General features: G+C 35.2%; 1 protein-coding gene across 3 annotated transcripts; it reads right to left on the bottom strand.

Moving 5' to 3' along the window:
* Nucleotides 1-496: 496 nt before the first annotated feature.
* Nucleotides 497-20,614, bottom strand: ZNF214 (zinc finger protein 214). 3 transcript variants are annotated; one of them, XM_012744208.3, is made up of 5 exons: nucleotides 20,516-20,614; nucleotides 19,922-19,984; nucleotides 19,186-19,274; nucleotides 6,691-6,852; nucleotides 497-5,525 (listed from the first exon to the last, which is right to left on the bottom strand). In XM_012744208.3, exons 2-5 carry the CDS (start codon nucleotides 19,936-19,938, stop codon nucleotides 3,838-3,840), a joined length of 1,956 nt encoding a protein of 651 aa, XP_012599662.1. In that variant the 5' UTR covers nucleotides 19,939-19,984; nucleotides 20,516-20,614; the 3' UTR covers nucleotides 497-3,837. The 3 variants fall into 3 exon arrangements, with proteins under 3 accessions (XP_012599662.1, XP_012599665.1, XP_012599664.1); XM_012744211.3 differs by having other exon boundaries at nucleotides 19,788-19,984; nucleotides 20,516-20,611; XM_012744210.3 differs by lacking the exon at nucleotides 20,516-20,614 and adding an exon at nucleotides 20,345-20,508.
* Nucleotides 20,615-23,387: the final 2,773 nt, after the last annotated feature.

Below are 23,387 nucleotides of genomic sequence, written 5' to 3'. Positions count from 1 at the left end.
TTCAAGTCCTCTTTTATGATTCTTAATTAATTTTTTCCATTTTTATTCTGTACCTTTATGTGCCTTTTTAAAAAATGTTAATGTTACTAAAAAACAGATATTTTCCACCCATTCCATTTTCTATTATAACAGTCTAGGAAACTATTGATTTTGTATTTTTACCCACCTTATGGGTTTAATTAGTTCAAATTTTTTAACTTTAAAAAATATATTGTATACCATGGAGTACTATTCAGCTCTAAGAAACAACGGTGATATAGCACATCTTATATTTTCCTGGTTAGAGCTGGAACCTATATTACTAAGTGAAGTATCCCAAGAATGGAAAAACAAGCACCAGATATATTCTCCAGCAAACTGGTATTAACTGAGTAGCACCTAAGTGGACACATAGGTACTACAGTAATAGGGTATTGGGGAGGGGGGGCGGGTATATACATACATAACGAGTGATATGAGCACCATCTGAGGGATGGTCATGCTGGAGACTCAGACTTGTGGGGGGAGGGGGGGAAGGGCATTTATTGAAACCTTAAAATCTGTACCCCCATAATATGCTGAAATAAAAAAATATATATATATTGTAGATTCTTCTTTATATTTATTAAAACCCTTGCCTAGCTTCATATTTAATCAATATCATTTTACTTTAATCTTTTCTTTTGTAATAAGATGTAATTAAAATTTTATCCCAATCTGTGTTTTCAGAATTTTCAATAAGGCATTTAACATGTTTTGATAAATTTGGCCTTCTTTCAGCCTGATTCATCCTAATTTTTTAGGCCAACTTCTTGAGATTTTTTGTATTGTCTTTGCTATAGAGACTATTTTTTGCTTTTATCTTCTCCCTTGTTTTGAAAAGTATATGAACTTCTTTTCGTTCTATTATTGCAATTTCTAAGTTTGAGAAAAAAGTTAGACCTTTCTTAAATTGTTAAGAAGAAAATGTTATTATTGGTCTCTGCTATTTAAGATCAGAAATGTAGCACTTTCTTTTGCTATCCCTCCTCCATAGAACTGCCAGATTTAGCAAATAAAAACACAAAATATCCAGAGTTAAATTTGAATTTCAAATAAATTATTAGTGTAAGTCCCATGCAATATTTGGGAGGTACACTAAAAATTCTTATATGAAATTCAAACTTAGTGGATATCCTGGCAACCCTATTTTTCCAACACCCATGCTCTTATATATAATCTGCTTTTATATTTGAAACTGCCTTTTTCACAAATCAATAACAGGGCATGAGGCAAGAACTGTGGTAAGGGCCTAGCTAAAAATAATGCACAGGCCAAGCTAATAATAATAATTAGTAACTCTCCCTGTTTGTTTCTCCAGAGCCACACAGCTGGTGGTCATAAAGATTCTTTACTTTCTCCCCATGGCTGCTGTCCATAAAGATTCTGAACTTTCTCCATAGATAACATCACCGTTTTGAAACCTAAAGGTAGTTTGAAAAATATCTTCCAGGCCCCGCATTCCAGTGGATTAGTTGACCTATCCAATGGACCAGCAGCCCATACCAAGAAATCTACTCAACTGGAATTGTGACCCCAGGGACTGAAACAACACTATGATATCTACACCTCTATAATTTTGTCCCAATTAACAAACCTAATTGCCTAATCCCTTACCTGCCAAACTACACTTAAAAACCCTGTCTCCCAAATTCCCAGGAAGGCAGATTTGAGAAATTTCTCCCATCTCCCTGCTTAGCGCTATGCGGAATAAAGACTTTCTCTGCTTTGTAAACTTTGCTGACTCAGCGTATCGTCTTCCTCTTGGGCAGCTGACATATGAACCTGGTTGGGCAGCAACATACATAGCATTTGTATATTTTCTTGTACAACTGTTTACATTTTTTAAAGTTTTGTAAACAAATGAACTATTCAGACTTAACGCTTTAACTGATTTTAGTGCTCATTACCATTCCTTTTATAATATGACTTTCACATTCATGAACTAAGAAAGGAACATGAAAGATAGGCTGTTTTCTTGCTTATCTATAAAATACTTGTTTCCTGCATATATAAAAGACAATTTTGTTGATTAAACTATTAAGTGATAACAGACGTTTTTAATCTCAGAATCCTAAGGTGCTGTTGCATTGTCTTCTGAGTTCCTGTTGCAGATGTTGGTATCCATCCTCCGTTTTGGTTTTGTAGATAAACTATAATTTTTCTTTCTGCATGCTTTCAGTTGCTCCTTTTTTTCCTAGGCTGTTTCTAAGATTGTTTTTATGTTGGTTTTGCCTGAAATCTAGTGAGGATATGCTTTTAATTCAGGAAAAATTTCTTAATGTCTTTGATCATTGATTCTATTTCAAATGTTCTTTTTTACCTTCTATAGAAACATCTTTAATTCTTATGTTGGACTTCCATTCTCTGCTCTTTACATCTATCTTTTCTCATTGTTTCCATCTCTTTTTCTTAGACATTTAAGATTGTCTCAAGTTTATTCATTACAACATTTGATACTCTGCAATGTTAATTTTACTCTTTACTGCCTTTGATGTAGCATTTTTAATTTCAGTGAAGTCCTTCTTCATTATATCTATTTCAGAGGCTCTTCTCTACCTGTGGATTTCTATTCTTGCTTTTTTAGTTCAGGTTTTCTGTTATGCTACTTGGGATACCAACTCTTTAAAATATTTCTTCTGGAGCCTTAATCAGCTAATTTTCAGGGTAATATATTTCTAAGTCTTGAGGATGATATTCCTTTTGTTGATATTGAAATTCCCTCTTATTTCCCTAAACAGGTCCACTCTTGGCAAGTATTACCTAAGCATATTTCCTATCAATAGTTGGTACTCTATTTCTATTGATTCTTCTATATTTTTATAATAAATTCTCTTCTTACATAATTATCTTGAGGGTTCATTGTTGTACGTAGCTCTGACTTCAATTCTGTTCCTAGCAGATATTTCTCTATTACCACTCTGTTCTACTGAGATTAAATAAAATTCTGCTTGAATCCCTGATTCTGAACCAATGGAGTATCTTGTTGCTAGCATTCATTAATATCAACTTTTGTCCATACCTTTCACATTTTAGAGAAACTAAATTTTGTATTTCTTGTTACTTTGTGTCTGAAACTATGAATAAATGTGGAAAACTGGGGAAAGGATGAGAGTACATTGTGGTTACCTGAAAGTGCAGCACCCATGCAACAGAAGGAAGGTCCCTGAGTTTTCTGTTTGACAGAGATAACATCTTTAAGATATACTCAGATATCTCAAATACAAGCTCATACAATGTTTTCCTATCTTTTATTAAGTGGCTTTTGTTTCATAAACAATTGACTTTTATTGGCCTTATAGTTAGCCATATAGTGGCCGTATAGTTGAGCAAATAGGTTATCTACCAGTTTAAGTTGCAAGTTTTGTGTTTCTACCTTTTCTGTGACTTCCTACAGACTACAGGGGAATCAAGAGATGTTGTGTCAAAGATGGCTAGCTAGTTTCGATTCAAACCGAAATTTGAGCAAATGTTTTGAAATCAGTGAAAATAAAAAGTTGAACACACACACAGAATAATTTCATGCACACCAAAATGCACAGAAAAAAAAGACTAGAATGAAACAGGAGGAAGTTTTCTCCTTAAATTTTTAATATATTTTATAACGACTATGTATTATACTTATAGTGGGTAAAGAAAATACCCTTTAATTTTAAATATATAGATATCCTCTTAAGGATTTCCTCTTGAAGCAAATAATTCTTAGTAGGAGTTAGAGCAAACTATAAATGCTGTATGAGATTGTCTTATTTATAGGATTTCCTTCCATATATTGAGTTTAAAGGTTAAACTTTGATTACACCTGTTAATGAATAAGATTTATAAACTTTCTCTTCTATTATTGTGAAGATGTGACTTCTGATCAAATCCCTTATAATACTCATGGCATTTATAAGATTTCTTTCCTGTATGGACTCTTTGATGAATTCGAAGAGCTGAGCTATGACTAAAACCTTTACCACACTTAGCACATTGGTAAGGCTTCTCTCCTGTGTGGACCCTCTGATGAATATGAAGATTAGAGCTGTGACTAAAGCCCTTTCCACAATCATCACATTTATATGGTTTTTCTCCCGTATGGACTCTCTGATGAATGAGAAGATGTGAACGCTGACTGAATCCCTTGCCACACTCTTCACATTTATAGGGTTTCTCCCCAGTATGTACTCTTTGATGAGTGTGAAGTTTTGAGCTCTTGCTGAACCCCTTTCCACATTCGTGACAAGTATAGGGTTTCTCTCCCGTATGGACCCTCTGATGAATGCGAAGATCTGAGCTGTGACTAAAGTCCTTTCCGCAGTCATCACATTTATAAGGCTTCTCTCCTGTATGCACTCTCTGATGAATTTGAAGATTTGAACGCTGGGTAAAGCCCTTGCCACAGTCATCACATTTATAGGACTTCTCTCCTGTGTGTACTAACTGATGGATTCGAAGATTTGAGCTCTGACTGAAGCCCTTACCACACTCATCACACTTATATGGTTTCTCGCCTGTGTGGACTCTTTGATGAACATGAAGTACTGAACTCCGACTAAAACTCTTACCACACTGATCACACTTAAAAGGCTTCTCTCCTATGTGAAGTCTCTGGTGAATGTGAAGTAATGAATTTCTACTTAGGTCCTTATCACATTCAAATTTATAGAGTTTCTCCTCTGTGTGGACTCTTTGATGATTATCAAGACGAGAGATCTGACTGAAGCTCTTACCACACGCATTACAGATATAAGGCACAGCCCCCGTGTGGGCTCTTTGATGAAAGTGAACTCCTGAGCTCTGACAGAAGTTACTGTCTACTTCATCACATCCATACAGCTTCTTACCTATGTAGATTCTTGGATGTCTATGTAAGTCTGATCTCTGGGAGAAGAATGCTGTGCTGATGGAGCACTGATAGAGGTTTTCTCCAAGCTGTTTTCTCTTGAGAATACACTGTGAGTTCCAATAATAAATTTCTCTACATTTGTTACATCCACAGTATTTGTCTTCCATTGAGTCTTTCAGTAGGTTATTTTGACACGTCTCCCCAACGTACTCTGGAAGGGCTTCCTCCACTGGGATACAAGAATGCTGAACTAAGAGCTTCTGTTCCTTTTCAATGGAGAAGTTTTTCCTGGATATGCCAAGATGGTATCTGCCCCCTTGTAAACCATGGGAATCACTCACATAGATTTCTCTACCATAGTCTTGAGTGTTTTTTGTTTCTAAGGACTGCCAAGGTATAAAATTTTTATATTTTAAGTTCCTGGGACTTTTGCCTTCAAAAGTCAGTGCATAGTTCCCATACCCTGGTATTTGTGTGGAGAGTATTAACCATTCTTGACACTGAGAAAGGTCTTGCTGCTTTAGGTCTTTGGAATCTTTCCTTTGAATAGTTTCCTCATAGTTCTCATTCTCAAATATCTGAGTGTTGGCATTCCTCCAGCCCTGCCAGCAGGAAAAATTTTCATATAGTAAATGTCTGAATCTTTCTTCCTGGGATTTGTAGCTGTCATTCCAGTTTCCTAGAAGAATAAACAGATAATCCAGTGTTGAGATAAAGGTTGTGTTTAAATTTTTTCAAGTGTCTAAATCAATGACCTCTGGAATGACAGGAATATATGTGTGGATGGAGATAGGAAAGAAGGGTTAGGACTTTGGATGCTCCATCTGAGTCTGAAATTCATTTATTTTGTACATTCACATATTTATTCATTCATTTGCTTATTTATTCATTTCACAAGCATATCTTGAGCATCTACTATTTACCAGGTATTGTTAGAAATAAGAGTAAGGTCAACTGCTTCATGGAAATAATATTAAAGATTGATATTTAATAAGATTACTTCATTTTGGATATTATAAAAAATAAAATATATTGTTCTTATTTTTCTGTTCTAGAATAGTGTGGTAGATAGTTTTGCAAAAATGGCTGTATTAACTTGCTACTTTCTTTATCTACATCTTTGGTGTTCACTTTCTATTCTGTCTCTAGGCTTGGCTGTACAGTTTATTTGGTCACTGGGACAATAGCAAAAGTGACACAAGCAGAGACTTGAAAAGTGCTTGCACTCTCTCTCAATGCTTTCGAAACTCCTGAGATCACTACCATGTAAATGAGCCTGGGTTAGCTTATTTGAAAAGGGACATATGGCAAACACATCCCCATCATCCCCACAGATACTAAGCCAACTGCCAGACATGTGAGTCAGGCCAGCCAGCCCCATCTATCCAGTCCCAATCAAATCTCTCCATGATAGAAGATCCGTCCATCCAGCCAATAAGAATAATGAAAAATAATAATTTGTTTTAAGCCACTAGTTTGGCATAATCACTATACAACAAAAGCTAACTTGTATAAATAGTATGAAAAAAACCAAATGTAGTACCACACAAAGTCGACTATGTATAGAGATAGATGCTTAAGGGTAATCCCCAAAATAACTAAAAATAATAATCATAAATATCTATTAATTATATAGCCTAGGTGTCCTGGAAGATGTTTTGCTTTATATTCTATTTGTAACCTGATTTAAAACACATTTTTGAGAGTATTTCTTCCTCTACTCAATATAACATCCAGATTCTTTCACCATTTCAATGCAACACCTAGATAAAAAACCAAAATATTCAGCAAAATGGGTTCTGGAAGACACTAAGTCTATTCTCTGTAAGATGGGATAACTTTACCTACTGACATGAAATTTGTGTAGTTTTCCCACATGACCTCCCTGTAGAGCCTTTTTTGAGAAGAATCCAGGAATTTCCACTCCTCCCAAGTAAAAATAATAGTCACATCTTCAAATGTTATTGCCATCTGGTCAAAGATCAGGCTTTCCAGGAAGAAGAAATCTAAGTGAGAAGCAGGACAAAGAAAAAGATGTTTAGCAAAAAAAGAAGAAAAAAGACTTTTAGCAGGTAACATAAGGGGCAAACTGAATAGAGAATGAACTTCAGTAAGGAATAAAAAAAACAAGAAAGGTAAAGGGAGGCATAACAATAGTAGTCAAATAGCTAATGTATCTAGCAACACCATCCCTTATCATAAGAAACACAGTAGCACCTGTCTGCTAACCACTGAGTAAGTACTTCACCTGCATTTCAGTTAATCCTCATAGCAATCCTATGTTGTATCATCCTTGTTTTACAAATTAGTAAACAATGGTTGAAAGAGATTAAGCAATCCTATGTATCATCCTTGTTTTACAAATTAGTAAACAATGGTTGAAAGAGATTAAGTAAATTGCCAAGGCCACATAGCTAGACAGTAGCATAGCTGGGACTCAGGTCTGCATACTTCAGACCAGAACCATTTGCCACTTTAATGATATGCTCAATTTTGCTTATATTACTGCTTTATGAATAATTAGACAGTATCTGCTTACTTTTTGCTATAAGATGAGGCATTAGATCCTATACCCTACACCTCTACTAACTATTCTCATATGGTGTTATCACTAATTTTTAGTCAAATCAATAAAAAGTTCTGGCCTGTCACAGTGGCTTGTGCCTGTAATCCTAGCACTTCAGGAGGCTGAGGCAGGAGGATCATTTGAGGCCAGGAGTATAAGATCAGTCACAATATAGTGACACCCCACTTGTACAAAATATATATATGTATATATATTTTTTAAAAAGTTATATAATGACTATGTACAGCAGTCTGGAGGATTACCTGTTTTATTTCTATTTAATAAATTCCCTATCCTCATATTCTTAATTATTTTAAAAGGCTCTACGTAATCTACTTTATCAAGTGTCTTACAACCCACCCTACCCCTCACTTTTTTTATTTTGGAAATGTCATCTTCCTGCTCCAATCTGGATCTGGGCTGGCTACTCTTTGGAGCTCCATTTTCAAGATCATATAATTATTCCTCTTTTGTGATTTACTCCCTTATTTTGGAGGAGCACACCCATATGAGTTCAATCAAACTTATGAATATGAATCAAGCCCAGGGCCAATATAAAAAGCAAAGGTGAGAAACAGGCAAGGTTCTCTTCAACACATCATTTAGTTTAAAAAAGATTTCCTAGCATGGTTACCAAGAAAAAAATTACCAGGAATCATTTAGGTCACTATATACCTGTGAAGTCTTCATTATCCCCTCACATTAGCTATGCACAGAATTCTAGAGTGAAAGAATTTTTCTCAGAATTGCTTCATTGTTTGTAAGCATTCAGTGTTGCTGCTAAGATGGATTTTTTTTTTTTAATTCTAATTTTTTTTTAGGTAATATTTTGTTCCCTCTCTGGAAATATTTTAGGATCTTTTATCTCCTGATTTCTTGGTTTGGGACTTTTTTCATTAGTTCTTCTGGGCATTCAGTGAGCCCAGCAGTACCAATAATCTGGAGACCTCTGGTCATTAGCTCTACCAACATTGCTTGTTTCTTTGCAAACTTCCTCTCCTCTCTGATTTCTCTTCTAAAACACTGTACTTACACTGAGTCACCCATTAGTTATACATCAGTTCCTGTGGATGATCTTATGTTTGTCCATTTTCTCTTATATTATTTGTCTCATTGTCTTTTTATTTTATCACCTGGGAGAGTTTTTCAACTAACTTCCAACTCTTCCATTGAATTTTTTATTTTGGCCATCATGTTTTAATTTCTAGGAGATTATTTTCAATCTCTCCTGGTTCTTTTTCTTGACATCCTGTTCTAGTTTTATAGATGGTTTTAACATCTTTCTGAGGATATTAATAAGAGTTCCACTGACACAATGTCTTCTTTAATACTTTAGAAATACTAATTAGAGTTTATCTTGTTGTTGTTGTTGTTGAGACAAAAGTCTTGCTCTGTGGCCCTGGCTAAGTGCAGTGGTGTGATGACAGCTCACAGCAACCTCAAATTCCTGGGCTCAAGCAATCCTTCTGCCCCAGCCTCCCAATTAGCTAGGAGCTAAGGTATGTACTACCATGCCTGGCTAATTTTTTTCTATTTTTAGTAGAGATGGAGTCTCCCTCTTGCTTAGGCTGGTCTCAAACTCCTGACCTCAAGTGATCCTCCCTCCCACTTTGGCCTTCCAGAGTGCCAGAATTACAGGCATGAGCCACTGTGCCTGGCCTAGAGTTTGTATCAAGTTTTCTTATGTTATCTGCATTATGCTTCCTCAGAGTTATACACACACACACATATTTTGGTTTCTCTCTTTAAAGTTATTCTTATACAAGCTACAAAGGTGACTCAAATGCTAGAATTCTCACAGAGTATTCAGCTAGTTCAGAAAAAGAAATATCTAATTTCCTGTTTTGGGGGGATAAGTGTTTACCTGCATCTCAGCCTGGCCCTCTGTGTCAGATGGTATGGATGTAACCTTAGCCTCTGAAGTTTATAGGGCTCATCAGTTCCTTCTTGCCTGTATTCCCCTGCGTGAGTATTCTGGGATGTAATATATTTAGCCCTAAGTGGCTCTTACCACTGTTCCTCCTGTTGTCTCCCAGATTTTTGTTGAAATTTCTCATTTGCTGATAGCTCTTCACTTAATCATTTACAAGTTAATAATTTTTTTAGTTTTTCACTACTGTCATGCAGTTTAGAAAGGAGATAAATACATGTGTTCAAACTGCCTAAAAATATTTCTTTTAGTGGAAAAAACAGATTATAAATTAGTTATGTGACATCATTTGATTTCTTTGATAACATTCTCAGTTCTAAATCTCAATTTAAAATATTGAGTAAAAACTAAGAATAAGGGGAACAGATATTTAAATGGGTTTATGGTAAAATTGAAGGAAACTAAAATGTTAGTGGCAGCAGCACCACCATGGCAGCAGCTAAATATTATGTGAACAGGGCTGGCTATGTCATCTCATTTACTCTCACAATGATCCTACAAGGTATTATTATCTACATTAAAGGAATGAGGAAACATTCAGTAAGACTAAGTAACTTGCACAAGGTCATGTAGTTACACAGTAAAGGTTTTTAAATCCAGGCCTACCTACTAAGTAAAAGTGAGAGAAGTTATAAACACTTGGGATTTATCATTTCTCCAGAGAGTTTGATAATTTTCCACTCCTTTTCTCGTATATAAATAAGTCCTCCAAAATATTATATAAACTTGATATCTCTTTTGTCTTCCCATCCATGAACACGGGTGTCTAAGTATTAAAGTTTTCTCAAAGGTCCTTCCCAAGAAAGGTCAGTTAAAATAATTCTCTATGAATTGGGAGTTTTGAATCCTTCTTGTAATACTGTCAGATTTTGCTATGCACAATTTGAAACACATTCTTAACTACATATTAGTTCATGATTAATATATCTCCTTGATGAGTTTTTATCATTATGTAATCATTATTTACTTTTTGTGTGACATTACCTTAGGTAGGTTTCTCATAATAGCAAAGAGAAGGATTCTGTTTTTTCATCCAGTCAGTGTGACTCAGTCTTTTTCCAGGTAAGGTAAGCTTTATCTATGTTCATTTATTATGCTTACTGATATATTTAGACTTATTTATAAAATATTATTTTTTCTTTCTTAAAAATTGTTTCCATCCTTTCCTGAGTCCTCTTAGATTGGCTGACAGAGTTTTATGATTTAATCACCTCCTATGATTAAATCTCTATGTTTTTACCTGTGATTTCAATTTCACACATAATTTCTATTCTTTTAATATTTAACATTAATATATTTTAAACATATACACTTACCTATTTTCTAACAAGTCAATTAACAAGAGAAATAAATCCAGGAAAGGTTACATGAGATATGATAAGGAAAGGTGATCAAGTACCTTGGAAAAGTTTATTTTTATCATAAAACAAAAAACATAGGAACAAAAGAAAAAGAGAAAGCATATCTATGCCTACATATCTGAGCTACTATTCCTGACAATAAAACATGATGAGGGAGGATAGAGAAAAAAGGACATGGGAGTGTGCTAAAGTACATGTCTTATTAGAAATATGACCTAGATACTAATAAGTTTAAGAAGTTAATAGGGATAAATAAAAGTTAAAAGTTAATGTAGATTTCAAGTTAAGCATAACCACAAGAAACAAAATGGAATCACAAACAAAAATGGAAGACAACCTGCTCCAAAAGAAAACAGAAAATGAGAGAGAGAAAAAAAATAATATAACAATAATTATAATACATGTAAATGATTTAATCTCACAGATTAAAAGACACAGACTCTTAGATTAAAAAATAAGAATCAACATGTGGTTTAGAAGAGACACACTAAAAACAAAAGCATATAGAAATAAAAGGACATAAAAAGATATACCATACAAATATAAACCAAAAGAAAGCGGGAATACCAAATTTAATTTTAGTTGAGTAAAATTTATGGCAAATATATCAAAAGGCAAAAAAAGTACATTTTCTATATGAACAGTAAGACAAAAAAATCCACAATAAATGATACCCAAAAATACAGTTTCAAAATATAGCAAATAACAGCTGTCACAAACACAAGAGCAATATATACACCATCATTTGTAAATATAGATATTAATACACCCATCTTTGAAAGTTATAGATCAAGCAAACCAAAAAGAAAAAACAACAATATGAAGACTGAACATTACAAATAATAAACATGTGATATTTTATCTGTCTTAAACTCTGTTCCACCAAAACACAAAAGATGTGTTATTTTCATACATACATAGTACTGTTACAAAACAGACCATATATTAGTCCATAAAAGAAATCTCAATAAATTCCAAAGGATCAACATAATACAGAATACATTCTTTAGCTACAATGTAACATTGAAACATTATAATAATAAAAATAATTACTTATTATTATAATAATAAAAACAAAATTTGCAAGATCCAGATGAAATACCTAAAGGAAACAAAAAAGGCTAAAAATAAACTAAGCATTCAATTCAGAAACTTTGAAAAGAGAAACCCTCCTCTTAAAAAAACAGAACAAACTTTATAAAAGAAGGATAAAGCTGAAAGTCCAAATTAGAAGGAAAAAAATGGTTGAGGAAATGCATAAAGCCAAAAGATGTTCTTAAAAATTTAATGTCAGACCTCTGAAAATTTGATTTTAAAGAAAGTGTTTATAAACAAAATAGAGGGACAAAGTGGGAAAATAACTATAGACATAAGATTTTAAAATAATACAAGGACATTATGAACTCTTTGCAAATATTCCTAAATACCTACACTAAGGGACAAATTCCTAGTGAAGTACAAAATACCAATATAAATGCCAAAATAGAGCAAATACTAATAGAAAATAATGTAGACTAGTAAGTATTAAACTGAAATGGTAGCCAAGCTTCTTTCTCTCTCCCCCAAATCCCAAGGTCCATAGAGTTTTATAGTGGAGTTCCAGTAAGCATTCAATTAAGAGTTGATTACTAACACCATCAAGTTGCTTTCAAAAGTAGAGAGTGAATATTGCCACCTCATTTGATGTAGGTACTGTAATCTTGATTCCAGATACAAATAAAATTAAATTACAAGCCAATTTGTTAACTTTATAATATGCAAAAATCCTAAATAAAATATTAGCTAATGGGAAATATATATTTTCCTAGAAAACCATTCAATATGGCCCTAAGAGGCAAAAAACTGAATAGATTAGATATTATTTAAAAAATTGGTCTAGTTATCAAAGAACTATGACCTTTAAAAATAACTGGAACAAAAATTGCCTCAAATGAATTCTTTCAAATTTTCAAAGAATAGATTATTTGATGCTATTAAATTGTTCCACTAGCTAATTGAATTCAGTAATGTAATAAAAATATGTATCATAATCAGGCATAGTTTATTACAGGATTGCAAGGATAGTTTCAACATGAGAAAAAATCTATCAACATAATTCACTATTATTAACAGACTAAAGAAGAAAACCATAATTAACCCAATTGATGTAGAAAAATCATGTGATATAAAGTTCAGGAAGTTCAACACCTATATATGTTTATAAAAACACTTTTGGCAAACTACCTAAAAAAGAAACTCACTAAATCGGTTTAGGTTAAATATTAAGAATCTTAAGCTTAACGGAGGAAAATTTATATTTATTCCCTTTATGATGTAACAAGATAACAATGACCACCATCATTGCTGCTTTCAACATAGTACTTAAGATTCTGGCAAATACTACATGAAAAGAAAAAAAATAAGAGGCATAAGAATTAGAAGCAACATTTTTAATACATAACTATGGTCATCTATCTAGAAAATCAAGAGTATACAGATACACCATAAACTAAGAAAGTTCAGCAAAATTACCAGATACAATAAAGCACCAGTTTAACTATACCAGCAATCAACTACTAGAAAGTAAAATACCATTCAGAACAGCAAAAACCTATCTTAACCAAGAATACAAAGAACTCTTTGAAGACAACTTTCAGATTCCAATACAGAAGGATTATCTGAATAAAAGGAGAAACATGCTTCCATGCTCTTGGATGAGAAAACTTATATTCAGTACATCCCAATTTAATTTCCAGCTTAACTTTTTGAGGAACACAATATACTTTTTTTCCTTAAAACTGACAAGAAAAAGAAGTCCATTGAAGACAAGTAGACCAAACAGGAAGTTTACCAAATACTGACATATCACCAAACCATACAGTAAAATCAAAATAGACATATCAGTAGAACAGAATAGAGGACTCATAGAATAATGTACTTCTTTATCTATGTAAAACGTATTAAAAATACAGGAGGCATTCAAAATCAAAGAGAAAAGTATGAATTATTTAATAATAGTATTATGAAAATTGATTAACTATATAAAAAAAGAATAAAACTGAACTCTGACTTAATTCCATATACAATGGGGATGCTAGATGGATTAAACACTTAAATGTTAAAGGGAAAGCTATAAAGTTACTAAAAAAAAAATGCTGGAATTTGAAAATGTTTATCACTGTCAAATGAATCTAAGAGCCAGTTCTTTGAGGGGAAAAATGTTAACAATAAAATAGATACATCAGGCCAAACATGGTGGTTCACACCTATAATCCTAGCACTCTGGGAGGCCAAGGTGGGAAGATCCCTTGAGCTTAGGAATTCAAACCAGACTGAGAAAGAGTTAGAAGCCCGTCTCTACTAAAAACAGAAAAATTAGCTGGGTGTCATGGTGTGTACCTGCAGTCCCAACTACTTGGGAGGTTGAGGCAGAAGGATTGCTTGAACCAGGAGTTTGAGGTTGCAGTGAGCTATGACGACACCACTGCACTCTACCCTGGTTGACAGAGCAAAGCTCTGTCTCAAAAATAAATAAATAAATATAAATAGATAAATCATCAACTACCTAATCCAAGGGGAAAAAAGGAGTGAGTACAAGTAGAAAATATTAAAACAAGATTGGAGAAATGGCAACAGATAAAACTTTAAATGTTAGCTGAGCACTTTCCACAACTCCTTAAAATTTAATTTGAAAATATGAATGAAAAAAAAAATATATATATATTTTTTGAGACAGAGTCTCACTTTGTTTTCTGGGTTAGAGTGCCGTGGTGTCAGCTCACAGCAACCTCAAACTCCTGGGCTCAGGCGATCCTCCTGCCTCAGCCTCCCAAGTAGCTGGGACCACAGGCACGTACCACCATGCCCAGCTAATTTTTTCTACTTTTTAGTACAGACCGTGTCTCGCTCTTGCTCAAGCTGGTCTCAAACTTCTGAGCTCAAACGATCTGCCTTCCTCCGCCCGCTTCGGCCTCACAGAGTAGGATTACAGGCGTAAGCCACCACACCCGGGAAAATATATATTTTCCCATTCAGGGAAAATATATATTTCCCTGAATGGGAAATATATATTTTTTTCCTAGTAGACCATTAAATATGGCCCTCAGAGAAAAAAATTGAACAGATCAGATATTATAAAAAAATGATCAAATTATCATCAAAGAACTATGACCTTTAAAAATAACTGGAACAAGGCCGGGCGCTGTGGCTCACGCCTGTAATCCTAGCTCTTGGGAGGCCGAGGCGGGCGGATTGCTCAAGGTCAGGAGTTCAAAACCAGCCTGAGCAAGAGCGAGACCCCGTCTCTACTATAAATAGAAAGAAATTAATTGGCCAACTGATATATATATATATAAAAAAAAAAAAATTAGCCGGGCATGGTGGCGCATGCCTGTAGTCCCAGCTACCCGGGAGGCTGAGGCAGAAGGATCACTCGAGCCCAGGAGTTTGAGGTTGCTGTGAGCTAGGCTGACGCCACGTCACTCACTCTAGCCTGGGCAACAAAAGCGAGACTCTGTCTCAAAAAAAAAAAAAAAAAAAAAATAACTGGAACAAAAAATGTCTCAAATGGATTATTTCAAATTTTCAAAGAACAGATTATTTGATGCCATTAAATTGTTCACACGCATCAGAAACTGTTCAAGGCATCAGAAACTTGAAAAATTATTCAAGGCATCAGAAATATAGTAAAATATAAGGCCAGTAAAATTCTGCAACACATGTATTCATAATCTACTACCACATAAACAATTACTCCAAAATTTAGTGGCTTAAAATAACAATATTTATTTATTATCTCTCATGTTTTCTCTGGGTCAAAAATTCAGGAGTAGCTTGGCTAGGTAGTTCTAGTTTGGATCTCTCATGAGATTGTTGAGGGCTGTTGGCTAGATCTGCAGTCATCAAAAGGCTTGACTGGGATAGAGGATTCACTTCCAGGGTGGCTCACTCACATGGCTGGCAGGTTGGCGGTGCTGACTGTTGATAGGAGATCTCAGTTTTTCTCCAGTTGGTCCTTTTACATGGCCTGGGCTACCTCTCAACATGATTGCAAGTTTTCCAAAAGACAGAAAGGCAAGCAAAAGCTTCATTCTTTTTACAACTTAAACTTGAAGTCACATTGTATCACTTCTACAGTACTCCTTTGGCCAAAGCAATCACAAGCTCCAGCCAAATTTGAGAGAAGAGGAAACAGACTCCTCTTTCAGTGGGAAGAGTGTCAGCCACATTTTAAGAAGAACACGAAAAGCATAATAAACTATAGGCATCTTTGGAAAATTTAATCTGCTATAAAAAGTATATTATAGCATGGTAAAGTGGTGGGCAGAAGGTAAAGGAAGGTTCAAATTAAGAAAGCTATTAATTTTAAGCCTTTATAATAACATTAAATAAGACATATAATTATTTTAATGGATGACAAAAAGTGTACTTAAAATTCAACATGCATCCTGCATTTAAAACTACAGAAAAGGCAGTTTAGCAAAACAAAAGTAACGACACGATATTTCAAACCCCAAAGTAAAAACATTAAAAGCATTCCCATTAAAACTGGAAACTTAACAAGGATATTGCAAATGCACTATTTTCAAATCACTGATGTGAAAGCACATTTCAATGCAATTAGACAAAATTATCTGCAGAAGATTGTACTGCAGATCTGGGAAATCCAAGAAAATCAGCTGAAAAGTATTAGGGATTATATGGGAATTCCATATCCCAGAAATTCCATTAAGAGGGTTATACTCTAGAGAAGATTACACACATATACCAGAATATATGTACAGGAACATTTACAGTATAATAATTGCTGTAACAGCAAAAAACCAGAAAAAACACAAAAGGTCTAACAACAGTAGAAAGGACAATTATTCATACTATGTAATAGTACACAGCAGTGAAAATGAACTACATGAATCACCATGATGCATTGTAAAAATTTAACATTCTAAAAGAAGCTATTCACAGAGGAATATATACAGTGATTCTATTTATATATGTTCAAAAATATGCAAAACTAAACAACTTTGTTCAGAGATGCAAATGTATATAGTTAAAACCATAGGGGGAAAAAAGCTAAGGAATAATAAACACAATATTTAAGATAGTGGTTGCCCGTCTAGAAAGGGGTGGGAATAAAACTGTGGGGTCATAATGGGGCTTTCTAAAGTATTTGCTGGTCTAGATGGTGGGTGTTCATGTTGCTATTGTTGTATTTTAAATTGTACATGTTTTCAAATATTCAAACATATGTAATAAATCACAATAAAGTTCAAATTACATAAAATCTAAATAATACAGAAAAGGAGTTTAGACATATAAATAATATTACAAATTATTTGTAAATGACATTTATGATAGAATAAAAGTATGAATTCCTAAAAATAAATTTAGCAAAAATACTATGTAGTTTTAGAATTCTAAAGGATAAAAATAGGGTTGAAAAGATAGAAAGAACTTGCTCAATCTTAGGTAGGAGAAATAAATATAATTTATTTCTATTTTCAATGATCCAATCAAGATACTAACAAGATTTTGATGTGGTGATAGAAGAGATCTGACAAACTGGTTTTCAAGTTCTTTTGAGAGAAAAAGGGCAATTTTCAAAGAGAAATAATGAGACTAATCCAATCAATGTATTTATTAAAACTTTAATAAGGCCTCTGTAATTATAATGAGTTTGACATAGAAATAGAGAAGATCTTCTCTATTTGGAAAAGACTGGAATCCATGAAAAAGACTAGGAATCCAGAAAATGGAAAAGACTAGGAAAAGACTATGGAAAAGACTAGGAATCCAGAAATGGACCCAGTATGACAGTGAATTTTACACATCATAAAGGTGACCATCAAATTTGTAGAGAAAAGATGGCTTATTAATTAATGATGTTGGGACAACTGACTAGACATTTGGGAAAAAAAAAATTTTGAGCTTGATTCTTTGCCTCAATTCTGATGTCTTAGTGACTACAAAGAGTTAGATATGCATTTCAGTTTAAATAATAACATAACAGCAATCAACTGTGAGTTTTTTCTCTATGTCAAGCACTGTGATACTTTTTTACATGTCTGATTTTATTTAACCTCCTTAACAGCCCTACAGAGTAAGTTTGCCTTCCCCACTTTAAAAATGAGAAACTGGTTAAGTAGCTCTATCTAGTTCATAGTTATTAAGAAGTGGTAGAGACATAACACAAACTTAGGTAGTATATCCAGAGCCTGTATTTTGACCAATATGCTATAATGATAAAGCATACTGAAAGGTTACTTTATATACTTAATACCTATGTAAATTTTATTTTTTTTCAAAATGGAAATCATTATGATATTATTCTGTGGAATATTCTCAATATATGAGTTATCCTATTTCCTTTTCTTTATCCTTATTAAGTGAAAAAGAAAGGCTATATTCCTCTTCATTGTCTATTAAATGGACTAAATTTTCCCCAATAAAAAATGTAAATAAAGTATGGTATATACTTAGAATGGAAAACTCTATAGTCATTAAAACTTATGCTACCTAAAAAATGCTTGAAAAAAATGCTCATTTATATGTTAAATAAAAAATTATACAAAAAACAGCCATTCATACATTCAACAAATATTTACTGAGTCCTTCCTATATGCAAAGTACAGTTCCATATACTGTGAACACTCCATGCCATCATGAAGTCTATCTGTCATGACTCAAATTTTTATGTATATACTAATCTCTCTATACAGATGTACAAATATATACATCTACACATACACTTATTTGTGTATTTTGTACACATGTTTATGGACACATGTGTATGTACACATGCATACATATTAGTGTTTATATGGATTAGTATGTATGTACCTTAATTATTAGATAAAAGACTATAAATAAATATACCCAACTATCAATAATAGTTGCCTCTGGTTGTGTGAAGGAGACTCTGAGTGGTATAATGTGAGTGGTACACAAGAATAAATAACAAATTAAACATTAATAGCCCTCCATAATGTGGTTTCACTTTATACATTCATACTTATATTTCCCTGTAACTAGCCCAGTTTCCTTATTTGTCCCCTCAAATTCTAACTGAGACTAAATGATGATTTTCCTATCTAGAATGATATCTTCCTATTCATAATGATTGCTCAAATCTAAGTTCCTATTACTGTGTGTTAAGTGCCACTCATTCTGGCACTGTTTAATGTGACTAACTTCAGAAATTATTACTAATCTCATATGGTTTATTCCCTAATGTTAAGACATTCTTATACTTCTTTATCTCAGAGCACCAAGAATAGTAAGAATTACATAGTAGACTTGAGTGACTGACTGACTAAGTAAATGCAGGGAAAAGATACTGGGTGAGGGCAGGGGCATGCTGCATAGGTGGCTTGGAAGCTTCTCAGGCAAACAAGGAACATTTTCTATGTAGTCTTATCCATCCATCCTCATTGCCACTTACACCACCACTACCTATGGAGAATTCAGGGACATTTTATAAATGAGAGAAGACAATGATACTCACCTAGTATCAGACTACAAGGAAAACAGCAGACATTCCTTCCTCCTTTGTACTTCTCTTCTAAGAAAGGGTAGAGTGCTGAGATGGCTGAGCTAAGGGAGAAGAAAAGAGGAATGAAAACTGGGCATGACTTCAAATTCCCAAACTCACTAAAATTTCTATATACTAACCAGGTATGACCCCCAAATCTTTTAGAAAGAGGTCAAAAAGAATACTTCCATTCCCTTTCAATGATCAGAAAGGACAGCTATGAACATTGGTACCTTGGAACTTATTTCTCATCCTCTAGAAACTTCAAAGGATACAACTCTAGTTTGGACTTGAAAACACAGAATTTGATTTTACAGTTTAGTCCCTCTAGAGCTGCAGATGCTCTCTATGTAATCAATCTATCTGAGCCTCAAGGCTTTATTTTATTAATTACATTTATTATATAGTTCATTAATAACAATAAAAATAATACAAATAATGGCAGCACATTTAAATAGTTTCTATTCTTAAAGTATTTTTCTTTTTCTTTTTCAATCAATGTAAGTAGAAAATAATTCCATCGCCCTCCCCTACTTGTTATAATAGACATACTGGATTCACTATCAAAGAGGTACCTGAAATCTTGGAGAAGTATCCCAGATGAAAGACTGGCTCCCAGGTCTTGATCATAGTCTCAACTCTGCCATCAACCACTTGTTGAGTTTTAGAGGGGACAAAATTTGACCTCCTAGGGCCTCAATTTCCTCACCTGTAATATGGGGGCATAAGCCTTTGCCACCCTGGTCCTTCCTTACTGATCACAGGTAGGTTCCTGGGAAAAATTATAAGCAATTAGTCAAGAGCCCTCTTTCTCTAGAGAGAAAAACGACTCATTCATGTGTACTCCCAAAGCGGGACAGATAGGGGCTCTCTCAGTGCGCCAAGGGCTGCCAGAGTGTAAGCACCCAAGAAACAGACAAATGGAATGGTTTCCAAGGAGCGGGATCTCCCAGTCTCAAGGCTCCGTATCTACGCGCGGACCCTGCTTCTGCAGCGAAGCTGCGAGTGGCCTCCGTGGCTTATCCAGGTGGCCGAGCTCCGCGCCAACATCTCTCAACGCCGAGCACCCAGACCCCAAGCATGACCCAATCTGCCACTACCCTCCCCTCTCCTTCCCCGATTCATTCTTAACCTGGAAGGAAATCCGTGAAGGGCCCAGCTACAGGGGTGTCTTGGATTTCTAAGCTGAGAGTCGCTTCTCAGCCCCTGACCCCTAGCTTTTCTGCCACTGTTCCTTCAGCCACAGCTCTTCCTGTTCTTGTCCACCGCCGGCTTGGTCCTCCCAAGAATTCACGTCACTTACCGAGCTTCTGAGGAAGGACGGAACCAGCCAAAACACTCTCTCCACACAAACAATGGCCGCAGCCCGGCTAGACCGAAACGGAAGTTCCAGGCCTCAGAGTAGGCGCTCGCTGCGTTTCCATGACTACGGGAGAGGGCGGGGCGGGGCGGGGCGGGAAGCGAGAGCGCAGGAGAACGTGACTGCTGATTGGCCAGAAGAATCAAGTCGCATGGCGGCCCTTAGCTTCTGGCATTTCTGCGCTGGAGGGCTGTGCGCTCTGGCACTTCTGAGTCTAGGATGGGGAGTGGAGGCCCCAACGTTAAAGGAAGAGGATTACTCCAGGTGCTTTTAGGGCCCCATGAAAGGGAGCGTGGCTGCGGTTTCAGAGAAGCTGAACGACCAGTTCCGGAGAACTCTGGGACCGTCACGGCCCGCCGGGACCAAACTCCCGAACGGAAACCCGAGGAACCACCTGCTGTCAGGTCGCCTTTGGTTGCTAGGCGTGGTTGCGCCCGCTGTCCAGCTCCCCGGCCCTAGCCAGCATCACCCTGAACGTGAAGTTGGAGTAGCCCAGCCACTGAGAGGGCTTTTCAAATTACTTCTTGTTGCTCGAGATCCACTTCGTTTCTGGTCCAGTCGGGCTTTCCTCCTTCTTGCCTTCCTGCCAAGTCCCAGGGCGACTCTTCTGAAAACTCCAGGCAGAGAAGGGAAAGGCAAAGTGGGAATAAGATGAAATCGTGGGAAAGAGCCCCCTCCTCGTGTCCTGGGAGCGCAGAAAGAGTTCCACACGCCTGCTTTCTTGAGTGTGTTATATTAAGGAAATGTTTTAACTTCCTTAAGCCCTCTCTCTCAAACTTGGGCCGGATGAGTAGTATTCAAACATTTTATTAGCAAGGAACCTTCGGCAGAGTAGTCATTAAAAGCAAGGGACTCCTTGGATTCTAATCTGGCAGTGGCACTTATTAAGGATGTAACATTGAATTACTTAACCTTTTAGTGTCAGCTTAATAGACATAATATTAACAGGCATAATAATAGTAACTATTTCACGGGCTTGTTAGAATTAAATGAGTTAGTATAGTTAAAATGCTTTAACTGGGTTTTGGCACATAGGAAGTACTCTAAATGTTAACTATATATTTATGGTTATATGTTTAGCAGGGGTGGGCGGCCTAGAGCCAATCTTCCTGGGCCCATCAAACAATGAACTCCTGCATTTCTTACAACTCTGGAGACAACATTTTGAAAATTATTGTGCATGGACCTCTCCCTGGCTTGAACATTCAGAGACAATATGGAATATGGTATGGGTAAGAATGTGGATAACAGCATCAGAGCCCAGGCATGAGAACTTAAATGTGTCATTTCTTGAAAAGAGCCAGGACCTCAGATGTGTGGGCCTCCTAGGAGACCTGTATAAATTTACCAGGGTTCCTTGACTCCCAAGAGGCCAAGAAGAAGATGACACTGTAAGGTGACTGTTCCTGTGCTTAGTCTGAGAGATTATAAGGAGACTAGAGAGCAAAAAGATTTTATCCAGAGGCCCCCTGAAAGCAAATGACAGGCATCATTCTTCTATTCAATGGCCAACAGAAGTAGAGACCTCTTTGTTGTTTCCCATGTATGGGACTGCTGCCACTTAAAATATCCTATTAACTAGACCTGAACCTCAATGAACTGATGAAAATTAAAAAAAAAGAAAAAGAAAAAGCTAAGAGGGTCCACTTGTCATAAAAACAAATAGAATGTGCATCTGAAGAAATATACTTGCTGAAGTATAGAGGACAATATGAATAACAAAGAGCATCAAGTATAGCATACAAAAGATATTTTTGAATTAAATTAGTTCTGTATATCTTCCTAATTAAGCATTTTAGCAATTGAATTTGAGGAAAAACATGATCACTTTTGGGTCAAAATGTAGCCAATATGGTTTAGTAAAGGAATCTCTGAAAGCACAGGTGGTAAAAAAAAAAAAATAGAGATGGAAATCATGAAAAAAAAAAAAGATAATATGCTTAAAGGATAGATCTATGGGACTTAATATGAAGACACAAAAGTTCCAGAAGGAGAATAGTTTATGAAATTGAAGAAAGAAATGAATAACAAAATAATAGAAAATTGCTCTGGTTTGAATTTTTAAAGAAGGCTTGAATCTGCAGATCTAAAGAACTCACTACATTTCAGTCTGTATTAATGAGTAAAGACTCCCACTAGACATATAAAGGTATAATTCCTATACTGTAAGGGTAAAGAGAAAACTCATAAGCTTTCAGGCAAAAAGGGCAAATTATCTGAAAGGAAAAATGACACTGGACTTTTCATTTTTAATGTTGGAAACTAGAGAACTGTTCAGTAGCAGTATAGACTAGTAAGATAAGGGGGCTGCAATCCTTCAGCCAAAATATATCCTGACAAAAGAAATGTTTGAGGATTTGCAAGATTTCAGAGTCTGTATCACTCAGGTTTCCCCCATCTGAAGAAACAATTCAAGAAAAGATTCCAAACAACAAATAAACCCAAAACAGAGATACCCCACAAAAAATTATAGAAAAGGAAACAGACAAAGCCATGATATAAATAATAAACCTAAAGTAACATATAAAGGATACAATAAATCATCAGTCATTGTGCTAAATTGAGTGGACTGAATTTTCCTATATAAAGGCAGAAACTGTCAGACTGGGTGGAGTAAGAAAATTCAGCCATATGCTATTTATAAGAAACACCAGGGAAATTGGTTAAAAAGATGCCAGGCAAACGGAAAGAACAACTAATTGAAGGTTAATTTAAGAACCAAAGAAAGAGATTGAACTTATATATTGATTAAAAAGCGCAATTTATGAAGAAGTATAATGGTAACAAATGTGCTAAATACATAGAGCAAATATGT

Source organism: Microcebus murinus, chromosome 4, assembly GCF_040939455.1.
Source record: "Microcebus murinus isolate Inina chromosome 4, M.murinus_Inina_mat1.0, whole genome shotgun sequence".
Taxonomy (NCBI): Eukaryota; Metazoa; Chordata; class Mammalia; order Primates; family Cheirogaleidae; genus Microcebus; species Microcebus murinus.
The sequence above is the reverse complement of the archived record's forward strand: the minus strand, read 5'-3'. Positions and strand labels throughout refer to the sequence as shown.